This window comes from Buteo buteo, chromosome 13, assembly GCF_964188355.1.
Source record: "Buteo buteo chromosome 13, bButBut1.hap1.1, whole genome shotgun sequence".
Lineage (NCBI taxonomy): Eukaryota > Metazoa > Chordata > Aves > Accipitriformes > Accipitridae > Buteo > Buteo buteo.
In genome coordinates, this window is record NC_134183.1 from 7,914,796 (window position 1) to 7,938,328 (window position 23,533).

Here is a 23,533-nt window from a genome sequence, read left to right on the forward strand (position 1 = left end):
TTTGAGGCAGTTACCTTTGATGATGTCTCATGCTGTAAACACAGAAATGGCCAAAACACACAGTTCAGGCTCATTTTCCAGAGTCCAATCTTCATTTCTGATCACAAAAAAAATCCACACACTGCACAGGAAGCCAGCACATGGTCTCTTAGTAGCACAAATCACCCCAGCATAAGACAAACAAGATTATAAACTCTCTCTAGGGAAAAAAATAAGCAACGAACTGCATGTTTCAGATAATCTTTATCTTTCTCTCTGTAAGTAAGCAAATAGTTTACAGTGCAAGTTGATTTCCACAGAACAAGGATCAGACTCCAAACACCAAGAAACAAACAAAAAGGTTTCCAGAAGAATTCACAAAGAAACAAAGCAGAAAAGAGAGGACGGAAGAGATCATGAGAACCAGCAGATCCATGGGAGGGAATAGGCAAGCACGTGGGACAGAGGATGCCCCATTCCAGCTGCGAGGTGCAAGTGCCATACAATCAGAGGCTGGCCCCACTAAATCACATTCTTATATATGAAAGAGATTCCAAGTAAAACAGAGCTCTCACCCTGTTTACATCTGAACAGAGATGGGGTCAGGATGGAAGTAGTGCTAGATGGCAAAGTGGGTTGGAGATGGGAGGTGGGTGGGGGAATAAGCTCGCTCTCTTTCATGTATTTCTTATCCTTCACAAAACCATTCAGGTTTTATGTTAGCTTTCTACTGGCCTGGGACTCCAGTCCACTTTCAGCACCCAAAGGAGGAAACTACCTGACTACAAGCCAGCAGGAGCCAGCAGTACACTAGAGCAGCACTCTTGCTAGGAGAGGATGGTCACGTTGCTATCACTCTAGCTTCAAAACTTAGGCAAGGCTTACAAGACAGAAATGTGAGCCACACCTGTCCCCTTACTTTAACACGTGAGATCGGTTTCCATGGAGTGATCTCACTGGTTCTAAGCTGTGGTAAAAAGTTCATGGCCAGCGATGCTCCCAAGAGGCGGAATACCGGAGCACCAAGGGCTAAGCTTTGGTGGAGAGGTAAAGGTCTCAGTTCATGACAGAACCCCTCACATCTCATTGTCTAAAGACCACAGAGGTCTAAGACAGCAGCCCCTCCCAGCAGAACATAAAATTAGACTCAAACCACAGGATGTCTCCACTTACCAATGTGCAACCCCATGCTGCTGAACCAAGCCAGCAACAGTGGGTCTCCCACCAATTCTAATTCTGGTTTCCCAGACTTCACATGCTTGGGACCCAATACATTCAAGATCTGATAACTTGGCCACTAACAAAATGCCCTGAAGAACTAAACTTTGCCTCAGCACTCTCCACTCCCTACTGACATGGAGATGCTTTTCCTCCTCCAACTTCCAGATTCCTCCTACAACTTCCCTGAGTGCCTCCCTCAATCCCCTGCCTTAGAGAGTAGTGTGCAAAAGACCCTTCCGCTGCCTGCATTGCATCAGCCTGCCAGGCAAAGATGGAAGGATATGGTTTCTTTCAAACCCAGGTGACACTGTCCTTTCAGTCAACAGGAGAAGACTAAAAGATTTTAACAGTCACGTCTCTTCTCCTTGCTCTCTCTGAGCCAGTCCCTTCCTCCCTGTGTGCTCACATGGACTAAGCAGGGCTTTCCAGTGTGACACACACTCCATTGCAACAGCCCACCACAAAGGACAGGCTGCTGGGCCTGGAAGCCAAGGAAAAACTCCTCATGCCACACCAAAGCTACTACAAAACTTCTTAAGCAGCTTTCCAGGAAAGGAGTAGAGAGATTCAGAACTGAGACACAAAGTTTTCCTTCAGCAACTTCTCCTTTCATTTGGGCAGGAAAGACTTCCCTACCAATATGCAACTGAGACACCAGGGAGACACCTGCAGCCAGAAGGGATGCCCCGGAAACTTTATGGAGCCACATGAAAGTAACTGCAGTTTCCAAACCCCATCTCCTGCAGGAATAGCAGCTTCTCCCTTGCACCCAATTTACAGCTAGTCTATTTCAATTAAATGCTGACTCTGACCAGGGCAAGGACAGGGTCAGATTGGTTTCTAAACCACATCCAGGAGCAAGAGAGTAACAGAAGAGCTAAGAAAGGTATGATTTCTAGTGCAACCACAACAATGGACAATCCCTTAGATGTCTTTCACTCAAGGTTCATGGTGAAGGGTGAGGGAAGAGAAGTGAGCTGGGGGGAGGGATGTCCAAGCAGGTCCCAATTAAAGCTTTAAATGACAGGGAGGTAAATGAAGTGATTGTCCTTTTGGTCTCTCAGCTGGATGTGAAATGCAGGAATAGCTGTGATGAAGCAGCACACAGCAGTCCTTAGATCCAGTGTATTTCTCTAAGTAGAGGTAAGTGCTCTCTTAGACCCGTTGAATTTCAAACAGCTTCACATCTGTGTCATACCAGATAGGGGGATCCACATTCCTGAGAAAGACAGACAAGAGACACTTTACTCTCTGTGGCCAGATACAGGAAATTCAAATCTCACAACCAAGATTACAGGAGCTGCCTACACAGAATGCCTTCGACTTTGCAGAAGAAGAAATCACTGGTTGAGAGACAAGGCACCTTAAAGGGATGACAGTATCTACAACATCCCACAAAGCCAGAGCTTTGCATGAAATCTCTGCATCATCCCCTCTAGGCAGCTTTTTTGTTCCCTGCTGCTGCCAGTTCCCCAACAAGCAGTACTCCCAGAACAACTCCCTTCACGTCGCCCACTCAAACAAAGTTTTGGAGCAGCTGTTTTCACCCTAGTGTCTTCCAAGTGAACAACAACATTCTATCCTGTAAATATGAGACAATCCAGAGCTGGCCAAGTGCATGCAATTCTCTCTACAGGCCCCCCCAAAGTTTGGAAAAGACCAAGTTTGACTGCACCCAGCTGGTTTACCTCAAATATATAACTCCCCACATGTAGGTCCGGAACCACATGGCAGTGCCCGAGTTAGCCTGGTACTTGCGAATGAGGATGGGGTGAGGTACAGGTAGCAGCCCCACCAGTGTGCCATGCTGCAAGAACTTGAGGATCTCTGATTCATCAGTGAGACCTCTGCAAAGAGACAGATCAGGAACATCCTTAGCATGTCCCATAGGCACCCCCAAAACTGCTGCAGCACAAAGTATCAGTCTAAAACACAGACACAGAGAAGGGATCAGACAAACAAGAAGCCTGGCAAGCAAAATAACATCTCCTCTGCTGAGACTGTGATGCTTTCAATTATACTTTACAAGGTTTCCCCTAGAGGCCCTCCAAATTCAAACTCTGCCAACCTCACAGAGCAGTTTACACAGTGCACAGCCCTTGCTCTCCAAAAATTTACTTACTTGTCAATACAGATCTTCTCCACCTGAGGGACCAGCACCTGTAAAAGCCGCATGATTGTCTGCAGGGGAAGCTTTGACTTCCAAGACATCACCTGTAAGTAGGAAAGCCCACAGGGAAATCAGTGCACTGCATTAGTGTTTTTTCTACAGTTATCTCCCCTATCTCTACAACAAATGAGATTTACAAAAATCAGGAAGGTGGTGGATGAACTGAGTGCACAACAGCAATACAATAAATCCCGGAGCACTGGAATTACGAGCCACGCAATGAAACTAGCAGGGCATTGGTTTAAAACAAGTAAAACAAAATACTTCTTTGTAGACAGCAGTAAACTTCTGGAGCTTTGACCACAAGTCAAGGAAATGCTCCTCTGGGGAAGTCTCTGCAAGTGTGAGAATGGAGTGTGCATGTGGCATTTCCACCACAACTCTTTTCCTCATTATTTATTTCCTCTGTCCAAATTCCCTTACCCAGTCAGGAGTTGGGGTCCACTGTCCACTGGAGGATGCACTAGAGAGACGCCTTTGATCCCGTCGGGGATGTGATGCCTCCTATCAATAAATATTATTTTTAAAAAACAAACAAACAAGCAAACAAAAGCAAATCACACTTAAGTGCAAGAAATACAACCCATTTTTTGCTGACTTTCCCTTCAGCTTTTCCAGAGCACTGCTGGGAGAGACAGCTCAGCCTGTCCCTAGAACACATCAAACCCACCAGACCTTCATTCACCAAAACCACATGCTTTGACCCAGTGAGTGGCAATATTTGATGGGGTTAAGTTGTAGGACCCTGTGGGAAGGTCGCAACTCCAGTCACCACTGCTGACACTCTGTTGGAACAATCCACAGTAGGAGAGTTAAAATGGGACTGACAAAAGACTGTTCAGCCACGCTTCTTTCTTATAGCACAGAGGTTAAACAGCTAAAGGCCACAGCTTTTCAGACCTCTGTCTACTGGGTATCTCTGGGATTTTTGGCACCCATCCTGGAATATCTTAAAGAGTGTTTTGCCAAGGGTGGGCTCTCAACAACTCCTACCTAACAACCCCTGCCCCTTAAGAAATGACACAGTCATACCCCCAAACACAAACACCATCATTAGTCACTTTTTGGAAAGCTCTGGTCAAAAGTCCAAGACCCAATTCTCTCTTATTATTCTTCTTGCCATCACTCTGTTTTCATTTCTCTTATAAAGAAGACATTACTAACAACCTAGCTTTCCATATTCATGATAGGAAGGAAGGAAATAACCCTTTAAAATCACTATCAATCTCTGCATGAGGTAAAAACGGAGAGGCTTTTTCCTTTTGCAATGCACCCTGACCATTCATTATTACAGCCTAGAGCTGACTTTTCTATGAAACAAATGGGAACAGCACTTCCTTCCAACAGCCATCCTGCACCTCCACACGCATGGGCGCATTCACACGTCACCTTTGGAACCAGAAACAGCAGGCTTGGGGCAGAGCTGTGCTGCAATCCACTGGAATCTGACAGTGCTGTACCAGTCCTTTTCTGACTAGGGAACAGCTCAAGCCAGCTGCTGGACGCAGAGATGTAATGTCCCATGATTATGTTTCATGGGCTCCTGGAAGAAGAAAACTTTTCTTCTGCAAGCTCTCAGCCAAGATCTCATTTAATGACAACATAATTAATTGTGTGCTTAAGACATCTTGCTGACCATGGGCCTTCATCTGGTATGAGGGAAGGCCACGACGGGTAAGTAAAACTGGTCCTCAGATATTTGGGAATTCTGTTCATTCCAGTTTATTCAAAGCCTAAACAGCAGTATTATTTTGCTACATTTGCAGCTACAACCTTATCGTTCAGCCTGTTCAGCTTCAGTACCGTGTCCTCATCAAACTTCTAAAAATAAAATTCATAAAACCATAAAAAACTCTGATTTCCTTCAGATGACCCCACCTTCTTCCTCTTTCCTCCTCACTCTCCCACAGCCCTTGCCCCCTCACAGCTGCCATCCAAATGCTGGCAGCCAGCTGACACATTTAGGAGAGGTAAGATGGAATTACACTGAAATATGAAGGCTGTTGAACATTTCATGAGACACTTTTGAAATGGTTATGACTGATAAGGGGGGAACATTACAACAGATAAAGGAAGGAAATTAAATCAGTCATAAAGATGGGTATCCTAAAATTTATCCAGTATCTCTGATTAATTTATCTTAACTCAGTAGGTTGGAACCAGGTTGGAGTGCAGAAAGAAGACAATGTTCAGATAGTCTGAAACACCACAATCCCTGGAGACAGGTGTGTGCTACCTGAAGAGACATGCGATAGCAGTGATGATTCTCCCTGTAACATATCCCACACCCACTGCTTTACTACCCTTCACCTCCTGTCTGCTTTTTGGCCCCCACCCCACAAACATTCAGACATGCAAATAGCATTGCTGGAGCCAGGTGGGGCAGCTAATGGGCGACTGTCTGTCTGAGACCAAAAGCCCACATGTGCACACACACAACCAGAACAAGCAGAGAGGATCAGGACACAAGGGTAGAACATAGGAGTCTTCAGCCTGCTCCGCTAGATTGCAATGCCTTTGCAAGCATCCTCCATTTGGACCCTGATTCTGCAGTACTGTCTTAGCCAAAAGCATGTCGAGAGCAAAACAGACTCAAAGATTCTTGTAGCACCACCACAGTCCACAGCCCATGATAAAATGCATCATCCCATCCCAACTCATCACCCCCTGCTCAGTTCACTCCGCACCTGGCAAAAGCTGGTGTGTCAATTTGGTGATTCCAGAGAAAAATGAGAGGAAAAACTCAGAAAGTTATGCCTTTTACCATAGGGCAGCCAAGCCCCCCCTGTGCAAACGGGTGCAATGAAATGGCTCAGTGGACACTGAAGGAGGAGAGGACATGCAGGACAGCCCTTGTAATACACTTCCTACAAGACAGCCTAGAGTTTTTGATATTGGCCACAGACTGAGGAGTTAACAGAGAGCAATAAAAGACTACTGCTCCACTGAAATTGGAAGATAGCTGGTTTATAGCTCTTGATGGGGAAGACTAGCAAATGCCAGATGGCTGACATTGCCACCAGAGCCTAGGAGGCCAGCGCAGCCTTGATTCACAGACCGCAAAACGTCTGTCTCACATACATGGCCAAGCAGACGCCACTCTGAGGGCGGCATCTCAGCCAAGCCCTCGTGGGAACACACTGTTCACAACACCAGCTAGACAGAAGATTCTGGTAGAGCTCTCTATCCCAGAAAGAAGGGAGAGGAAAAAGAAGCAGCAGTCAGAGCCTGAGTTGAAAGCCTCTGGATCAGGAAAATCCCTTGGCAATTATGCAGTTTCTGCTCTATCAGTAGCCTTCAAGGTGGAAAAAGCTCACTCCTCTCCTGTCCTAGCTCTTGTGTCACTAGCACAAATGTGAAACACCCAAGATGATGCAACTGTACTTCTGAACCACAGTGTTTTCTAGAACAGTGCACGTGTGCATATTGCCTCCAATATGATGCTTTTCTTCAGTGGGCCAACCAGACCTCTCCTTCTAAGTCCCCCATTTGAGTTCATTTCACACCCTAGACCTTCCCTACACACCAGAGTGTCCAGCCTTACCCCGCTCCAGGGCTCCCCATCGCTCACAGCTGCAGGCAGATTACCCTCTGGGGGAGGCTGTGAAGACTCAGGCTCCAGCGAACGCATGGTCCCATCCTCTGATACCTGTGACTTCTCTGTGAGCTTGTCAATTCCTGTGTTCAAAGGAGAAAAAGCTCAGAAACACATGTGAATTACATAAGCTTACAGGCAGGGGGTTCTTCTCTGCCCTACCATGCGCAGATACCCTATGCATCTGCTGACATCTGAAATGCTCTCCTTTCAACAGGAGAAGCAAGATCTAGCCTTGATTTCATCACGCTGAAGGAGTTCGTCTCTAGGAAAATGCTCCGATGTAAGGGGAACACAAGTTCAATGGATATAGTTAAACTGAGGCAAAAGGTCAAGATTAGGACAAATGGCCATGTGGACACTAAGTGAGAGGAGAGAAACTCAAGGCAATTTACTTCAAATTGTTTGTAATCAGCTTGGGCAAACTGATCTGAAACTCAGACTGAAAGGCAGTAGTCATTTGCAGATGTAAACTCTTAATCTTTCCCACGCCCAGTGAAAGGGTGAGTCCACATCATGTCTCACAGAGAAAACAAACCTCTTTCCTGTTACACAGGTAAACTAAAGCTGACCTGGAGTAGCCACCAAACTTGTCTTCAGCGTCCCTGGTTCAGCAGGGGCAGCAGGACGTGACCCCTCCATGGAGACCCCGTCCTGGGAGTTAGTGCGAGAAATGGGCTCAGGAGTTTTCTTCCTGCGCTGCAGACCTTTCTGGATTGACTGCGAGTCTGTGGGTAAGTTGGCCAACTGGTGAAATACATTCCGCTTGCGGATAACAGCATAGACCAAATTTGAGTTCCCTGGGAATCACAGCAACAAAATGAGCAGAGAAGTAAGACTCAAAGAGCTCTGCCAATACAGCACAGCTCACGGGGTACACAAAGCATGATTGTGGAGACCCCACAAGCTCAGAGAGCCATGCTTCCACCCACAAAGGCAATGGCACAATGACAAAAGACTAGAGCTCAATATCCTCTTATCCATTACAAAGCAGTACAGGAAATCAGTGAAATCCTTCCTAGGCTGGAAGGCTTAGAAACTGACATTCAAACAACTGAGAAGAAAAAGGACAGTTTAAACCACATATTAGCACCTATTTTGGAAGAAAAGGTTGTTAGCCAAGATTCAACATTTCTCCATCTTCAAAGGAGTTCACAAAACAAATCAGGGACATTCCATTGAGGAGAAACAGGCTTGAAATAGCAAAGCCAAAAGGCCAGAATTCTTACTGTCTACAAGGTGGCAGAGAACAGAATGAAACCATCCCCTAAAATAAAACACAAATCACAGCCACAAAGGCTGTTTTAGGATCTGGCAACCACCACCTGCAAGATTTCCATTAGGGAAGCAGAATGGCCACTCTTGATTTGCAGTTTTAAAGCAAAACATTCAATTTTGAGCAGGTTAAGTGACCTCACTCTATTATTTCCTTGAGGCAAGGTAAAAGACTGTCATGCTTTTAAGAGGGAAAACATAAGGCATTTCCTGGAAAGGTAGCAAGTGTGAGAACTTTTTTTGGATGGGGCTGTTTGGTCTTCATCTCCTGCCAGAGCAGAACTGAGAGGCACTTTTAAGGAGATGGAGGTTGTTTTGTCCCCTCGCCTACATTGCTGAGTGACATGAGCAGTCTCACAGCAGCATCCAGCCAGTCACAACTTAAGTGTTACACACTCACTTTCCCTTCTTCTTCAACTCTACCCATCTCATCTTCTCGTCTGCAGAAGGCTGAGGTTATGCTGATAATTAGCTGCCATGTCATTTTGCTCTAACCCAGTCTGTCTGGGTCAACACTGATTACCTACTAACCAAACTTCTCAGTCCTTGCCAAGTCTCCATGTAGCTGGTTTCTACACTTCTTCCCTTCTCTCTTCTGTTTGGCCTTTCTCTGAACTTCCATCTCATGTTCAATTAGACTAAACTGGTGCAAACCCACTAAATACAGCAGTCAGTCTCTTACCATCAAACTGGTACTGAATGATGTTGTTGAAAACTTCCAGCAAGAAGAAAACGAGATGGTGGTTCTGAACAGCAGAGAACAGGAACCAGGTGGTGGAAAAAGCCTCCAGGAGATGCAGTAACTTGTTAGCAGCCACCATGGAGAGAGACTTCAGGTATGGAGACACTGTGGAAGGCAAACAAATGAGAAGTGGAGAAAGAACCAAGGGGTATTTATCCACATAAAGACACCACTAAAAATGTTGCTTTTACCACTTCCCACCCTGTACTTCTGCAAAAGCCTCATGGAATAGCTGAGCCCAACAGGGTTCCACAGAAACATTTCCAAATATAAAAGAAGTGAAACACAGATATTGCCTAGTAAAAGCAGGAATTTCTGCTTTTAGAGGCTCTTCTGTAGTTTTGCACTAGTAACATCATCTCTGGCATGCCTCCTGAAAAGCTTACACAACTGGAGCCACCTGGACACTCACTAAGCCCAAGGGAAGCCACTGCCACCGTGGGGAGGTGGCACTCCCTGCTGGAAAGGGATAGCACTGCCAACCACCTCCACCAGGCCTTCTGGCAAATGCCCTTTTGCCACCCCAGAAGGGCTCCAAGGACTCTGCTGTCCCACCCTCTGCCCCATCTGACTGAGCCCAGGCAATAACCCCGCACGCAGGTCTGATCTGCAGCTGGCACCTCCAGCAAGGACTAGAAAGGATCAGTTTCCAGCAGCAGTCACTGACACTGGTCAATGTTAGGGGGCACAGATAGGAGCGCAGGGAGAGGGGAGTGAGAGCAGCCAGAGCTGTCCCCTCTGTGGGCTGTGGTTTCACACTGCGCACAGGGCTTACCGTTCACAACGATGGTGAGCAGGCAGTCAAAGAGAGGCTGCAGCCGCTGATGCCCGCTAGTTATGATCTTGTGAAAGACCTATGGTAAGGAAAGAGTTCTTGAGCAAGATAGTACCTTACTGAAAGCACCTTCTCAACCAAAACCAGTGCCACCCTCACACTAATCGCTTCCTGACACCATTCCTTCCTAGGCAGGGCCCTGCACCCTCCACAATTACACAGGTGGGGAAGGCTGCTCTCACTGCAGACTTGCGCTCCAGGAGTACAAGCTTTCATTTACAAGGAATCCTTTGGGGATGTGATTAGGGCTCTACAACACTGCAAACAGAAACTGACTGCAAACTGTTCCAAAACGCACAGGTAGTCTGAGACAAAAATAAACCACCAGGAAGTAGGAAACATCTTCACTTCCAATGGATTTTGAATGTGAACCCTGATGATAGCTGCTTGAAATGCCATAGAACTAATCATTTCACATTTGATTTTAGTGCAAGCTTCTAACTCAAATATTTGTCCTACTTTTCTTAACTATACCCTCAGACATGGAAAGATTCAACTGACTCGCAACCAGTTCAGACATTCCCAATCTTGGCCTTCCCACTTCTAGCTGGCATGCCTGTAGAGAAGACCTGCAGCATAATGAAAATACAGAGATGATCTAAAACTAATGGAACGTAATAGCAAAACACATAGCAACAAGAACAATTCTGGTGGGCACATTTCTTCCCACTCCTTCTAATGGGAATCTCCTTTTGGAGGCTTATCAGAAGCTGCTGAGAGATTCTTCTCTGGCAAATGAGCACTAACAGGACAGGAGGGTAACCTGAGGCTGATACTGCAAAACACACAGCTGTTTGTAGGCAGTATTGTGGCCCTCAGCACTACAGACTAAAAGATGAATGAAACCTTGCAGCAGCCCAAAGCTGTAGGGTTGAGCTTGGTATCACTAGTGTTCCCATTACGAGAGACATGCTCCACACAGCTCTGGTTACTTGGGACAGAGCCAGCAATGCTGTCAGATCTCCTGCCTTCCCCTGCAATCAAGTCTGGTAGAGACCATGCACCCATCCCACTCATGCCAGTCCCAGAGTCCTTTAGACACCAGACCAGCACCATCCAGAATCCTGTTCTTTGGGAACATCTCATGCAGATGGAGTGTCATCTCATGCATATGCAACCCTGCCAGACACACTAGCTCAGCGTAACAGTGGGCAAAGACCCCACCAGTACTTGGATACATCCCAAACACCTTCTAGCTAGGGCTGGCAATCTAGAAAGGATGAATATATTGAAAGAGGAAGGAAGACAATTATTTGTGGAGGTATGAAACAGGAGTTAGGAGGGACAGAAAAGAACTGCTAGAGCTATACTCACTATGATGAGCAAATCTGCATGTGTCCCTGTGAAGACAGGGATGTCCATAGGCACTCGTACAGAGTACGGCTTGTTCAGTCGAACCCCGAAGTTACGCTCCCCACTGAGAAGCAGGAGGATAAAGACCCCAATGTGCATCAAGCCCACTCGTGCTACAGAAAAAAAACACAACCAAAACCACACACATCACAGTGAGGCCAGTGGACTCCTGAAGACAGAAGGGCAGTGAGGAGAGAGGAGAAACACTATGGGACTGGAAGAAAAACTACACAGACCAGACCATTCCTGATAAGGGACATCCCACACTGAGCTCCCTCTGTTGCCAGTACCAGTGTCCTTCCCAAGCACATCTATGGGACCAGTACAATGTTAAGTCTTGGACAGATCATGCTTTTCTTCATTATGTTCTTGATGTAAACCTATCACCATAGTAGGAAAGATCTGACTTCTTTCTACTACCCAGTGATGGAGTTATGCCTGATTTACACCCAAGCCAAGAGCAGATTGCTCATTTCTCCCTCCTCATGGGATAAGCGACAGTTTTTGACATAAGGACTCAAAACAAGTTACCACATGCTAAGGACCCCCCTTCCCTGTGTTGTGGTATAGATCATGTCCTGCTTCTAGTCTGTTACAAACATTAAAACCCAGCTAACTGAAGCATTCCACTCCACGCCTGTAGAAAGCTAGGAACACGCACTCGAGATGCTATCGCATCCAAGTGGTAGGGAAGAAGCATCTTAAAAACATTATAGCTCAACTGTCAAGCACAGATCACCCCAAATATCGAAAATAACCAACTTACACTGGTCTGCTCTGGCATCATTGAGAAAATACAAGATTGGAACAAGGATGTCCAGAACATCGCTGCTCTTCAGCACAAAGAAGAGGAATTTCTGGAAGAAAGGGGAGGATTTCAGACAATCACAAGCATATTTGGTTTTCTACACCATCTGCAGGACTCGGGACAGGTAGCCTCAAGCTAATTAGTTTCTCAAGAACATTAGTGCACCAGCTCTTCAACTCCAGTGTTATTTGTAGAGTTATTATAATACCTGCTCCAGCATTTGCCTCAAGCACCAAACTTCAGGAGCTGCAGCCTCTCTCACAAGCTGTGCCTACAGCCAGACCCACCCAGCCCACACAGCAGGGAGTAGAGCTGCTGACCAGAGTACCGCAAAGTCACTGCTAACTACCTGCTCACAACCCTTCACCAGGGCTCAGTCCAGTCAGAGCCACGCCAGGCTCCGAGCAACAGGCAAGGTGGGGCAAAGCTCAGCAAGAAGCAGATCCACACCTTGTTGAAGTCACAGAGTTTCCAGAAGAGGACAAGGAGTTCCTGATGGAATTGGATCTTCTTGGCAGAGTTTGGCAGGTAGGTCTGGACCAGCGGGTTTGATAACAAGCGGGCCACTCCTTTCAGGATGAACTGGAAATCCTGCCAACAAACCAGGAAAGAGACTGTGGTGGGCCCAAGGCTAATGTAATCAGCATGAATTCAGACAGGAAATAGTTCAGGACAGGAGCACTTTACCTCCTCTCGATGTATTCTTGAGAGGTAATTCACAAACAGATTGTCTGGTCCAGGAGGCTGTGTTGAAAGAAAATGAGTGAAATGCTTACTGGCAATAAGGTTTACTCAGGAAGTCAAAGTGTAACCACTGGCTCTGGGGGCTAATGTCTCTCATTTCAGCTTTCCTCTGAATGATCCAGTTTTAAATGCTAGGAGACAGAGCACCTCAGGGAACAGTAAAGTCAGGGGCCTTTCACTTACATGTTCCTGATTCAAGTCAGTGACCAAAACCTAGTGGTTTGGTCATCTACAGCTGTTTAGTGACCCACAGGAAAGAAGCAGGACTGGACCAGAGCTAGCAGACCGCAAGGAGAGGAGCGGTGCTGAGCTCTATGGGTCAACATTCAATACAAGCTGGTGCAAGAGGACCACAGGGAGTTCAGGAGAGCAGCAAATACAGATCCCAGTGTCACTCACATCCACATCATCCATGGCCGTGCCAGTGGTTGTGCCATCCACTGTGGGACTTGAACTGGTGGAGCTGTCATAGTCCAAAGTGACAATCAGCACCTGGGCTGCCTCCTCCACCAGGGGCTCGCGGTAGTCAGAGAAAAGCAGGTGATTGTAAGGAATCCCATAACCCACCGGGTCGTAGGCACAGACGACATTTAGGAGTGAGGTGAAGAGTGGGAGCGCATGTCTGAGGAGGAGAAAACATTCTCAGAAGGCAGAAGCAGGAAAGCAAAAGGTGCTGCCTTGGGGAGTGTCAGGCATCTCTCTCCCCAAGAGTGTGGGGGCATGACAAAATACTAGCATCTTCTCTAACAGTGGCCCATGACTGAGCAGCCCAGAGACAAGAGACGACACTCCAGCTCCCAGCTGGATGCCTGGACTACAGCTGAGAGGGAATGGGAGGTGAAAAAGGCCGTGTGGCCACCCAGAGAAATCCTGTGCAGCAGTGTGAAAAAGGGGGCAAAGCTCTCTAGACTCTGAAAAGACAAAACTGTCTGCCTTCAACCAGGACTGTGCTCCCCCAGATAAGCAACTGTCACTTGCGGAGCTGAAAGTCCCAGTGAGACAATGTCACTAGAGGGCAGCATTCATCCGCCACCAACACCACAAACCACCAACTGCAGTGCCATGCCGCCATCCCCTCGAGGGAACAGGGTCTACAGCATGGAACAGGATCTGCCATTTCCCACAGGACAGGGATCAGTCCTGCATCAAACTCCAGTGAGCACCATGTTCAGTCTCTCCTTTTGCTGTTGAGGAACAATTCTCGCTAAGCAGAGATGCTAACAGGGCATACATAAGACAGGGACAAAGAAAAAGGGCAACAGCCCCTAGATGTTGGAAGTAGCAAGTCCTACAGTTTCCTATCACCAACACACTCCATGGAAGAGATTTGAAGGTATTTCTCTCGCTGGCACCCAGTCCCCCACCCTTCACCCTCACCTGTTCTCCGTAGAGCAGAAGAACTGCACCCAGGGGTTGGCGTTGCTGCTGTCCGAGGAGGGAGGCAGATACATGGCCTCAGAGAAACAGGTCAGCAGCAGCTTAAGCAGCTCTGTCCTGAAAGAAGGGAAGAAGAAGCCAAGGCCTGGAGCCATTCAGGAGCAGGGACTGGGCACAGGGGGCACAATCACTTACCACAATAACACATAAGGAAGGCTCAGTCCCATCTAGAAAGTACTCCCCACGGAAAGCTAAGCCCATTTCATTTCATACACAATACTGCTGTCACTGGCGCAAAGCTCAGCAGAATTGCTGCCTTATGAAAAAGACATACAGTACAGAGCTCCTAGGCATTTTCAAAGCAGCAATGTTTTGCCAGTTCCTGTTGCAGACACTCTTGACTCCCATATCATACTACAAAAAGCTATTCAAAAGGTCAGCTGTTTTTTTCTTTTGTGTTGCTAGTCCTGTTAGCTCAGAAAGGAGCAAGTAGAAAGCCCCTTGGGAATCACAGATACTCAAGGAGACAAGGAGACCCCCGTCTCCCCCAGATCCCCCTCTCCTGCGCCCAGTTTCTTTCCATTCTGCTTTGTAGACCCTCTTACCTATTCAAGTCATGGATGTAGTTAGGCTGTGGAGAATGAGCGAAGCCCACTCCTGCCTCCCAGATGTACTCACAACTGTCAATGGAGTGGATATCTTCTGCTGTGTCCTGTGGGGAGAAATAAGAGGTTGGACCACAGAAGGCAAGAGCAAGAGCTGACAGCACTAGTCGTATCCAAGGCAGTTCAGCTGCTCTCTTTAGCAAAAGCAAAGAAACAAGCAGAGAAGCGTACAAACACTCAGACTGTGCATACTAGCCCCACCCAGGGAGCACCCCTGACAGAGGGCCTCTCATCTTCAACAGGTACTGAGCACCACACAGAATGAGGCCATTCCTCTAGCATGCTAAGGTGCAATGCTAGCCACATCCACTGGGAAGGGTCACCCAATGCCAAAGGATCCAAAATACATTCTGTTCTCACTACTGGATGCATCACCATCTTCTCTCCTTTCCTCCACAGCTCATAAAACAGCCCAGGTCAGAGCTTTTCCCTTGCAGATCAGGAGCACCACACAGGGGTTCAGTCCTGCTTGACACCTTGGCCCTACCTCAGGGCACGTCATGCTGAGTTTACCCACATAATGGTGACTCCCTATGGCTGCACCCCAAAGGCAGGAAAAGCAGCAAATTAACCCTCGAATTGCTCAGACTTTGCAAGCAAGTGATAAAACACAGAGATGCAGGCACTGTGCATGACAGAGGGAGCCCCAGTTTCTAGCCATAATTCCAGGACTGACTTCAGTAGGAGGGCAAACAGCAAAAGAGTATGGGTCAGTCCCAGATCTCCTTTACCCATTCCCTCCCAGTTCTTACTCCTCCTTTTTACTCAATTCTGCTTCAGCAACTATCCACCACAATCTGTACCTCTGAGGCCATACACTGTTCTGCCATGTGCATGAGGTGGTTGTACCCATCTCTCTGCTCTGAACCTGCAGTCAGACCAGATCCAGAGAGGGAAGACAAGCTAGACAAAGACTACAGAGGACGCAGGCAGCTAACAGCATGGAACATAAAGCATTCACGATCTCATTGTCTAATTCAAGTTGCCCAGAGCCCTGGAAAACAGGCTGGCTGTTGCCAAGGGAGAAATCACAGGTGCAGTGCGGTAGGGCTCTCCCAGAAAAAACTTTTGTCACCCCAACTTGTGCAATCCACCCAAGTAACAGCACTAGACAGCAAGTCCACCTACTTCAGCCTCACTCCCACTTACTCTAAGCACATAGGTAGCTCTGATCCAGCCTTGCCCCTTCATCCCCAGGTGATAGATTTCAACCCTATTTCTACTACCCAGAAACCTCAAGCAAGCAATTTATACTCAGGTTTGTCAGGGAATTTTGCAGCCATCAAATACACAGTGGTTTAGCACATTCATTTTTAATTTACTTCATAGCTATACCAAAAAGGAGGGCTGCTCACTTTTGTTTACAGACTGGACCTACAAGAAACACCACAGAGTCATTGGGGCGGGGAGAGGGAGAGAAAGGGAGGCAGATGCACCAGAATCTGTCATTAGCACACCTGGTAGGAGATCCCTGCTTCAGGGAACTCCTCTGAAGTAAAGACAATCACCATAAGGATCAGAACACATTTGTCTTTGCTGCAATGATACAAAGAGGAAGAGGAGGTGGAAAGACACAACAGAGATCATCTACTAATTCAAATCACAGCACCTGTGATCAGGCAAACAGCTGCTTCCTGCCCCGGTCTGCACCAAATTGCCAGCGAAAGGAACAAGGTGCTAAAGGTCTCTGCTTTGCTGGCAACAGCAGAAGAGTGGTTGTTTGCCAGAACAACCACCTTTTCCTGAGGGGCGAGCTGTAGTGCAGGGGTAAGTGCCAGCCACTCCAGCTGAGGCTCACCCAGCTGTCTCAGAACATCTGTTTTAGAAGGCACAAACACCACAAGATGAACTCAAAGTGTTGATCAATATTAGTCACTGTGGGTTCAATCTCAGCAACTCCGTATTTTCCTGCCTGCAGGTTTGCAGGAAGCTGCCGGGGTTTTCTAGGGTACCCCCCTACCATGCAGCTAATCCACCTCTATGCAGATACGCTCATGTTTCAACTTACCACTGTGCTCCTCCGGTGGCTCTGCACAGTGAAATCAGGACAGAAGAGCAGATCTGCGACAGCAAGGAGCAAAGACTCGGCCAGTGGCCGGGCATTTTCATCGTCTTCATCTCCCTAAAAGCAAGAAACGTGGAACAGTATTGTCAGCCCAGGGTTAGCAAAATGCACATAGTAACACTAGTATAATACAGCAAGAGAAGATACACTCCAAGAACAAGCAGGGAGGCAAGAAGTTACAAAGGAACAAGAGGGAGAAACACACAAAAACTAGCCAGTAAAAGAAAGAAATTCCTCCTGAAAGGTGATGACTAAACAGGAACAAGCTCACCAAACTGAGCAGACAAAGGCCTAGAGATGCTAGGGAAACAGAAGAGTAGCACTGGACCTTGCCACATGGAGATGCTCGACTTATTGAAGACAAAAGGAAAGGGAACCATTTACAGAGAAGAGGGTTTTACAGTCATGAAGGAGGGTGATTTGGATGGTCCACAAAGACAGCAATAGGAAGAAGCCAGCCAGCAGTGATAAGGTGTAAAACCTCTCAAAGTCCTGTATGGGCTCCCCAGAACTGGAGGTGACAGAACCAGGAAAGGCTGTGTGCACCATGCAAGGGGCCACCTCAGTCTGCCGTGGCAGAGCAAGAATGACAGCAGAGAGGATTTTGCCATCTCCAGCGTTCAAAGCAATCACTCGAATCATGCATGGCTACTCTGCTGCAGCCGTTGCCATGGGAAACCTTGCCAGATACTGCCTGTCAAAGAGCATCCTGGATGGGAGGCCTTCCCCACCACACCCTGGTGCTGGAGGGAAAGGCAGGGAGCAGCAATGGCAGGAGCTTATCTATCTCAGCCAGGCCTCTGTCAGCCTGCACATGACACATGGCTCTTAAATCACAGCAGGCAGCTAATGGAGATAATAGCCTGTGTGGCTCTGACGTCTGTCTCGGTGACAGCAGGAAGACTACCGTCAAACAGATCCCGGATGTAAGGAGAGGCCCAGGGAGGACGGATGGAGCCAACACAGCAAAGATGCTTTTACTTGAGCTCGCAGTCAGAGATGAAATGACAAGCATTAGGGTACAAGGGGATTTCTTTTCCAAGAATGATCTTTGCTAACATCACCTCGGCTGCCAGAAAAAGTCCCTGCAGGCTCTGGGTACCACCACATCCAAAATGGGTGACACAAAACAAACCAATAGATCTGTACATAATACAGACTCCCTTACAGGAGGAAGGCACCCATGCCCCAGGGAGCTCTGCCATCCATCACTGCATCATGAAGCAGGTGAAAGATAATCACAGATATTTGCTAATGGTCCAGGCACACCACCATCTTCCCTTTCAGTTCCCAGGGAGAAATCAGCCTTCAGAGAGCAAAGCTGTTGCCCCTAGATTAGACATGGCCCCAGCTTCTCTAACATCTCAGGGGCTTTATTTGTTATCCCCTGCCAGGCAGCTCAGCCAGCCCTACAGCTGCTTCTGCACATGGTTATATGATGGAGCACACTGAACCACAACAGCTCCACCAATATTCAGGAGGCACAGTGCAGCAGGAGGGCTCCCAAACCCAGCACACATGCACCGGGCTGGATCACCTTGGGGTGTCCCCACCACTCTGAGGCTGAGAAACTCTCTCTTCCAGATGCTGAACAAGGTAGAAAAACAGTTGTAACAGCAGCCTGGCTGGATTGGAGCTCTAGGCACCCTGCGAGTTCCTTCCCAAAACAAGCTCCTCCATTATAAAACCTCTCCAGAATTCCCCGGCCCCTGCAGGGATGAAAGGATGGACAACCACCACCCTCCCAATCACACAGATCACATAACACAGCAGGGCTAGCAAAGACTTCCCTTTTCCACCACCCAGAACTTCCCCTTGAAGTGCCTCAGGCAAAACAGACTAGAGGTGACAGGCAGAGACAGCGCAAGGTGCAAGGTTTGTACTGTACCAACCACTGCTGATCCTTTATAGCCTTCCCCAAAAACACTGCAGTACACTTAACGTTCAGGGGAAACCACACTCTTCAGTACAGCCACACTGACCTGCAGATTCAGAAACTCATAAGAGAGGGCTTTGTATGCACAGAGCAGGCAGCTGCTGAGGGAGCAAGCAGGCAAATATGTATTGCTGGCCCAACTCAACTGTGTTTTCAACACTATTTCTCCTATTTGCAGGAGATCCTGAAGCACTTTTGCCCTGTTCCTCTGAGAGACACAGAAGAGCACTATTGTGCCTGCTCTCCAGACAGAGAAATGTAGGGAAGTTCAGAGACTCCCCTGAGGTTATACATGTCACTGACAGAGCCAGAAACAGTACCTAATTCTTTAAGCACTCTTGCCCAGTTGTGGGCTTCACCTATCAGGCTAGGCCCCTGGTTAAAACTGTATCAACTCAGCTCATAAGCAGGGTATTGAGTCATGATGCTGAGAGCTTCTCTGACACTGCTTTAAATGTGACATTGTAAAATCAGTGGAAATGACACCCTATTTCTGTTTGACTTGAATCTTAAATCAACTTTAGCTAATGGAACAAGGTCATTTCAGTTGAAGAAAGTCATACAGCTTTCAGTACCGCTCTCGTGTTCATTTTGATTCACACCTTCAGTTATAGTGGAGAAGTCTTCCCTCACATACCAGTGCTCCCCTACAGCTACACACCCAAGTGAAATATTCAGATGATGCAGCAACCTGTGCCAAACAAAGCAGCTGAGGGTAAGAGGAAGAACAGCAAGAATCAAAGGAAGGAAAAGAACTTAGAAGGTGCCACCTAATTTCTGACTGAATAGAAATAACTGGAATAAAGTTGCCCCCAAATGTACATAGGGTCTCCTCGCTGCAGCCTCCCCTTCACCCTCCAGAAAGCAGAGTAAGTGCCAAGAGACAGACCCCTCCTCGGCCAGCCCCAGGGACAGTTGACCAGAAGAAACCTCTCCAGTCTGGGTCCTCAAAGATGTAAGGCAGGATTCGGGTGAGGAGCCGGCAGCAGTTCAAGACGATTTGCCTCTCCTTCTCTGTGTGGCAGCCGCTGTCTGCTCCCTGCACCAGTTTCTCCACAGCCTGAAGGAAACAAAATCAGGGCAGGTAGCATTAGCCTCAACACAAGTTAGCAAGAGTTGGGCAGGTCTGTCCTGCTGGTGACACCCTCACATAGCTATAAGCAGTTCTTGGAGCCCATTTTCTCCAAGTTCAATGGTACAGGTGCTGTTGCTGTTTGAAACACTGCAGAAATAGGGTTCATGATCTTAAACAGACCTTCTTGAATATCTACTGTCCCACTGCTAGATACCTCACATGCCAGGGCTAATCCGCACAGTTCACGTGTCATGCCGTGTGAGACAGCCAGCCAGAGCACCAGAAGGCTCCTTCCAGCACTGCTCCATGACACCACACTGCAAAGAGCAGATCAGCTTAATCAGCCGCATCAAGTACACAAGACACAGGCAGAACCAAGGCAGCAGTGCTGTGCTGCATGGTGCGAGGCAGGGGAAGACTGCACAGAAACACACACACTGACAGATCTGCATGTGCTGTTGTGATTACAGCAGGGACCTCTCCTGACCCAAGAGGTGTGAGCTAAGCTGCTGCCTGTGACCATTAAGTGTACGGATATGGCCTCCAACAGAGTCTGTCAAGGTCCTGCTGCAAAGGAGGGTGTTTGTCCAGGTTTTCCCCACTGACCCTGTGAACAGGACTGCTGCTCTGGAAAGAGCTTCTGGGCTGAGTCTCCGCAGTCCATTCAATCACTGCTGCAACTGCCAATGCAGACAGTCACTGGGTTTTTCAGAATAGGATGTGGGTCTTGCCAGCCAGCAACCACAGCCCCAGGAGGCAGTGGCAGGAGGTTTTACCCACAGATAGAAAAAGGCAGCTCCTTCCCCCAGCAGCTGCACCCACTTGCTCTTACTCCCTGATCCCAAGGGGAAATAGAGGGGGAATGAAAGCCAAAACATATACCAAGGATTCACCTTGCTGCTTTTTAATTCATGAGGTCATGTGTCCCTGCTTATTTTCATAGCAGACTGTCTGGGTCACTGACTCTGCTAGCTTGCGTCATTGCCTTAATGGGTATTTAAATGCTGTTTGCATAGTCTCAGGCTGTCCACACACTACTCTGTGACTGAGCTTACTATTTTTTCAGGCACGTTTATGACTCTGTACAGTCTGAGTCTCTAGCCATGACTGCAAATGACATTTCAGCCACACTGTTGTGCTCTCCACGAACACGCAGCATTGCCAAGTCCAGTGGCACACTGCACATGGCACAGGTCAGGGCTCTCAGCCTGGCAAAAGCACTGCAGAAGTCTGCAGGCTCCTCTGACTCTGATATCCCAAGATCTAGGGCTCCTGGATAAACAGCCCTGCAGTCATCAGGTCTTCCAGCACATCTGTTTCCAGTAGGGAGAACAGCCCATATTTTAGTCTTGGTTTGGGGGGAAAGAGGACACAGAGTCAAAGGCAATACAGTAGTCAGTACAGGTCTCCTAGGCCCTTTTCGATTCCCAAGCTGCTGACTGCCAGAAGCCAGGAGATGGCACTAGGGAAGAACCATTCCATTTTTCCTCATTTTTGTATTTTCTCAAGTATCCACTACAGGCATCTGTCTGAGGCACGATTCCCAGTCAGAGGTACCTTCAGTATGATTCAGTAGGTCTCATTCACATTTTGTAGAGCAGGAAAGAAAAACAAGTCAGCAACAACCATTTAAAACTGGGAAAATACCATTCCAAATGTTTCCAATGCTACAAATTCAAGGTTAATCAGGAGAATTATTAATACCTGCACTTTCCCAGGCAGAATAAGTCTCAGGCTGTTGCTCACCAGCTTGACAATTTGCCAAACCTAGCAGGGTAGGAAACGTGAGTCAATATCCCTTGTGCTCCACACAAGGATGTGGCAACACCAGAAGCAGTACCAGGGATGTTCTGGTATTACAGCAGAAGGAAGAAAAGTCTTAAGATCTCTCTTGAACTTCATCCAGGCACTTATACAGTGACAATCTCCACATCCCTCTGGGTTCTACCAGCTTGAAGCCAGACTGATGCATGGTGAGGAGCAACTAGATGCAGACAAGGAATCGGATGTACCAGCCTCACCACAAATATGCAGCCTTGGTACCAAGTCCCCTAAGCAGGAAGCAGTTTATACAGCAGGCAAGACCCAAGAGGGCAGAGTGAAACACAGGAAGGGGACAAGCAGAAAAAGGCTCCAAAGTGAGCAAATGCCAGCCGTGGTCTGTGCTAAACCAAGAGAGGAAGAGCTGAGAGTTACCAACACAAGAAGACAGGGACAAGCAAGCACATCATGTGGTACAAGGAAATAATATGGTACCTGTCTTGCCTTGGGAGTCATAGGGCTATTGATCCAGGGACACTCCCCTGCTAGCACAGCACCAAGGAATAAGACAGCACCAACCTTACCTTATAACACAAAGTCGCCAAGTTTGAAGGCGATTCTTCTCTCACTGCTCGGATCTCTGCAGCTGGTACAAGGGCAAAGACATCCTGCACTGAAGTGGCTGTGTCTGCCCAGAACTGGTCCCAAAAGGCATCATCCGTTGCCTCCACAGGCTGTGGAGAGACAAACATGGTTACAGATGCAGAACTACCATTCTATGAAGTCCAAACATCAGTGATTATGCCTGGCTTGGGGATGGGACCAGGCACAGAAGAGGTTCAATAAAACATACTGGCACTGGTTTTGTACCTCAAACTCTTTGTTATCAGGTCTTTAGCCAATTTGATCTCCCAAACAGAGCATTCCCTCAGCAAGTGGGTGAGCAGCAAGACCAACTGCATTAGACTGGGACTCTCCAAGTCTTTCATGGAGTCACAACGTACATGAGGCCTCCCGCTTGTCTGCAACCTGGGGCATGTATTACAAGGTCTTTACCAGCGTGCATGGGCCAGGCTACCGTCATGCATTCTGTCACCTTCAGAGTAAGCCAAGGATGCCCTGAGCATGCACTGGAATTAATTCTACTGTAACCAAAGTCTCGAGGAAGCAATCAGGGACATCTCACAATAGGGCATGAACGGACCCACACAACTGACAGACCCACCTCAAAGCACTTACGGATGCAATGGAATCGATCTTTCTGAATCAAATATTTATAGGGAAGTGGACTCAGTGCAGCTGGTCACTGCAAAGGCTTTGTTCTTAAAAAGCACTAAGTGTGCAATTCAAAGAGGAAGATGGAAGGAGGAGACTGATATACCAAAAAAAAGCAATCCATTTCAGACCCGTGGTCTGAGAAGCCCACTCCCCCCACATGCGTGGGAACACACCTCTTCCCATTACCTTTTCTGGCTCTGCAGGTGCAGACAACCTCCTCTTTTTACCAGCACTGTTGTCCCCTTTCCACAGTGACAGGGTAAGTATTCTCCTCAAGCCCACCTTGAAACCCCACTGCTAGGGATGCTGGCCATAAGGACGGTCTGTTTGCCAGGCTGCAGCTGGAAAGACAGCTCTGTACAGCTGGCCGCAGAGTCCCAGTGTTAAATCCCCCCAGCTTCTTCATGACAGCATGGCATCTACTTAGAAATCAAAATAATGATGACAACCTGGGTGTCAGGTTGTATGCGGCTGAACAAAGCAGACTGGACCTTACTTTGCTCTTTATGGCTTTGTAGAGCCAGAGAGCAGCGCTGGCCATTCAAGGTGAAGCAGAGGCCCAGACAAACAGGACCAGAGGTGACTCCAACCCTGCAGAAGTGCGATGATGACCTGCCACTCCCCAGAAGCTGAAAATGCCAGCACTGTTTGCTG

General features: G+C 47.7%; 1 protein-coding gene across 3 annotated transcripts in view; it reads right to left on the reverse strand.

Annotated features, from left to right (window-relative positions):
* Window positions 1-224: 224 nt before the first annotated feature.
* The window catches only part of HID1 (HID1 domain containing), a 30,377-nt gene continuing 7,068 nt past the window's right edge, over window positions 225-23,533 (reverse strand). Inside the window, exons 2-19 of one of the 3 annotated variants that reach the window (XM_075044489.1) lie at window positions 22,186-22,335; window positions 19,655-19,825; window positions 16,773-16,886; window positions 14,705-14,811; window positions 14,100-14,216; window positions 13,122-13,344; window positions 12,666-12,722; window positions 12,429-12,569; window positions 11,937-12,027; window positions 11,132-11,283; window positions 9,758-9,836; window positions 8,923-9,087; window positions 7,538-7,765; window positions 6,915-7,048; window positions 3,794-3,874; window positions 3,323-3,414; window positions 2,889-3,047; window positions 225-2,419 (exon numbers count right to left, since the gene is read on the reverse strand). In XM_075044489.1, coding sequence (XP_074900590.1) covers window positions 2,356-2,419; window positions 2,889-3,047; window positions 3,323-3,414; window positions 3,794-3,874; window positions 6,915-7,048; window positions 7,538-7,765; window positions 8,923-9,087; window positions 9,758-9,836; window positions 11,132-11,283; window positions 11,937-12,027; window positions 12,429-12,569; window positions 12,666-12,722; window positions 13,122-13,344; window positions 14,100-14,216; window positions 14,705-14,811; window positions 16,773-16,886; window positions 19,655-19,825; window positions 22,186-22,335 — 2,325 coding nt within the window. In that variant the 3' untranslated portion in view covers window positions 225-2,355. The remainder of the gene's footprint in view (window positions 2,420-2,888; window positions 3,048-3,322; window positions 3,415-3,793; window positions 3,875-6,914; window positions 7,049-7,537; window positions 7,766-8,922; window positions 9,088-9,757; window positions 9,837-11,131; window positions 11,284-11,936; window positions 12,028-12,428; window positions 12,570-12,665; window positions 12,723-13,121; window positions 13,345-14,099; window positions 14,217-14,704; window positions 14,812-16,772; window positions 16,887-19,654; window positions 19,826-22,185; window positions 22,336-23,533) is intronic. The other 2 variants (XM_075044490.1, XM_075044491.1) reach the window with 2 other exon arrangements.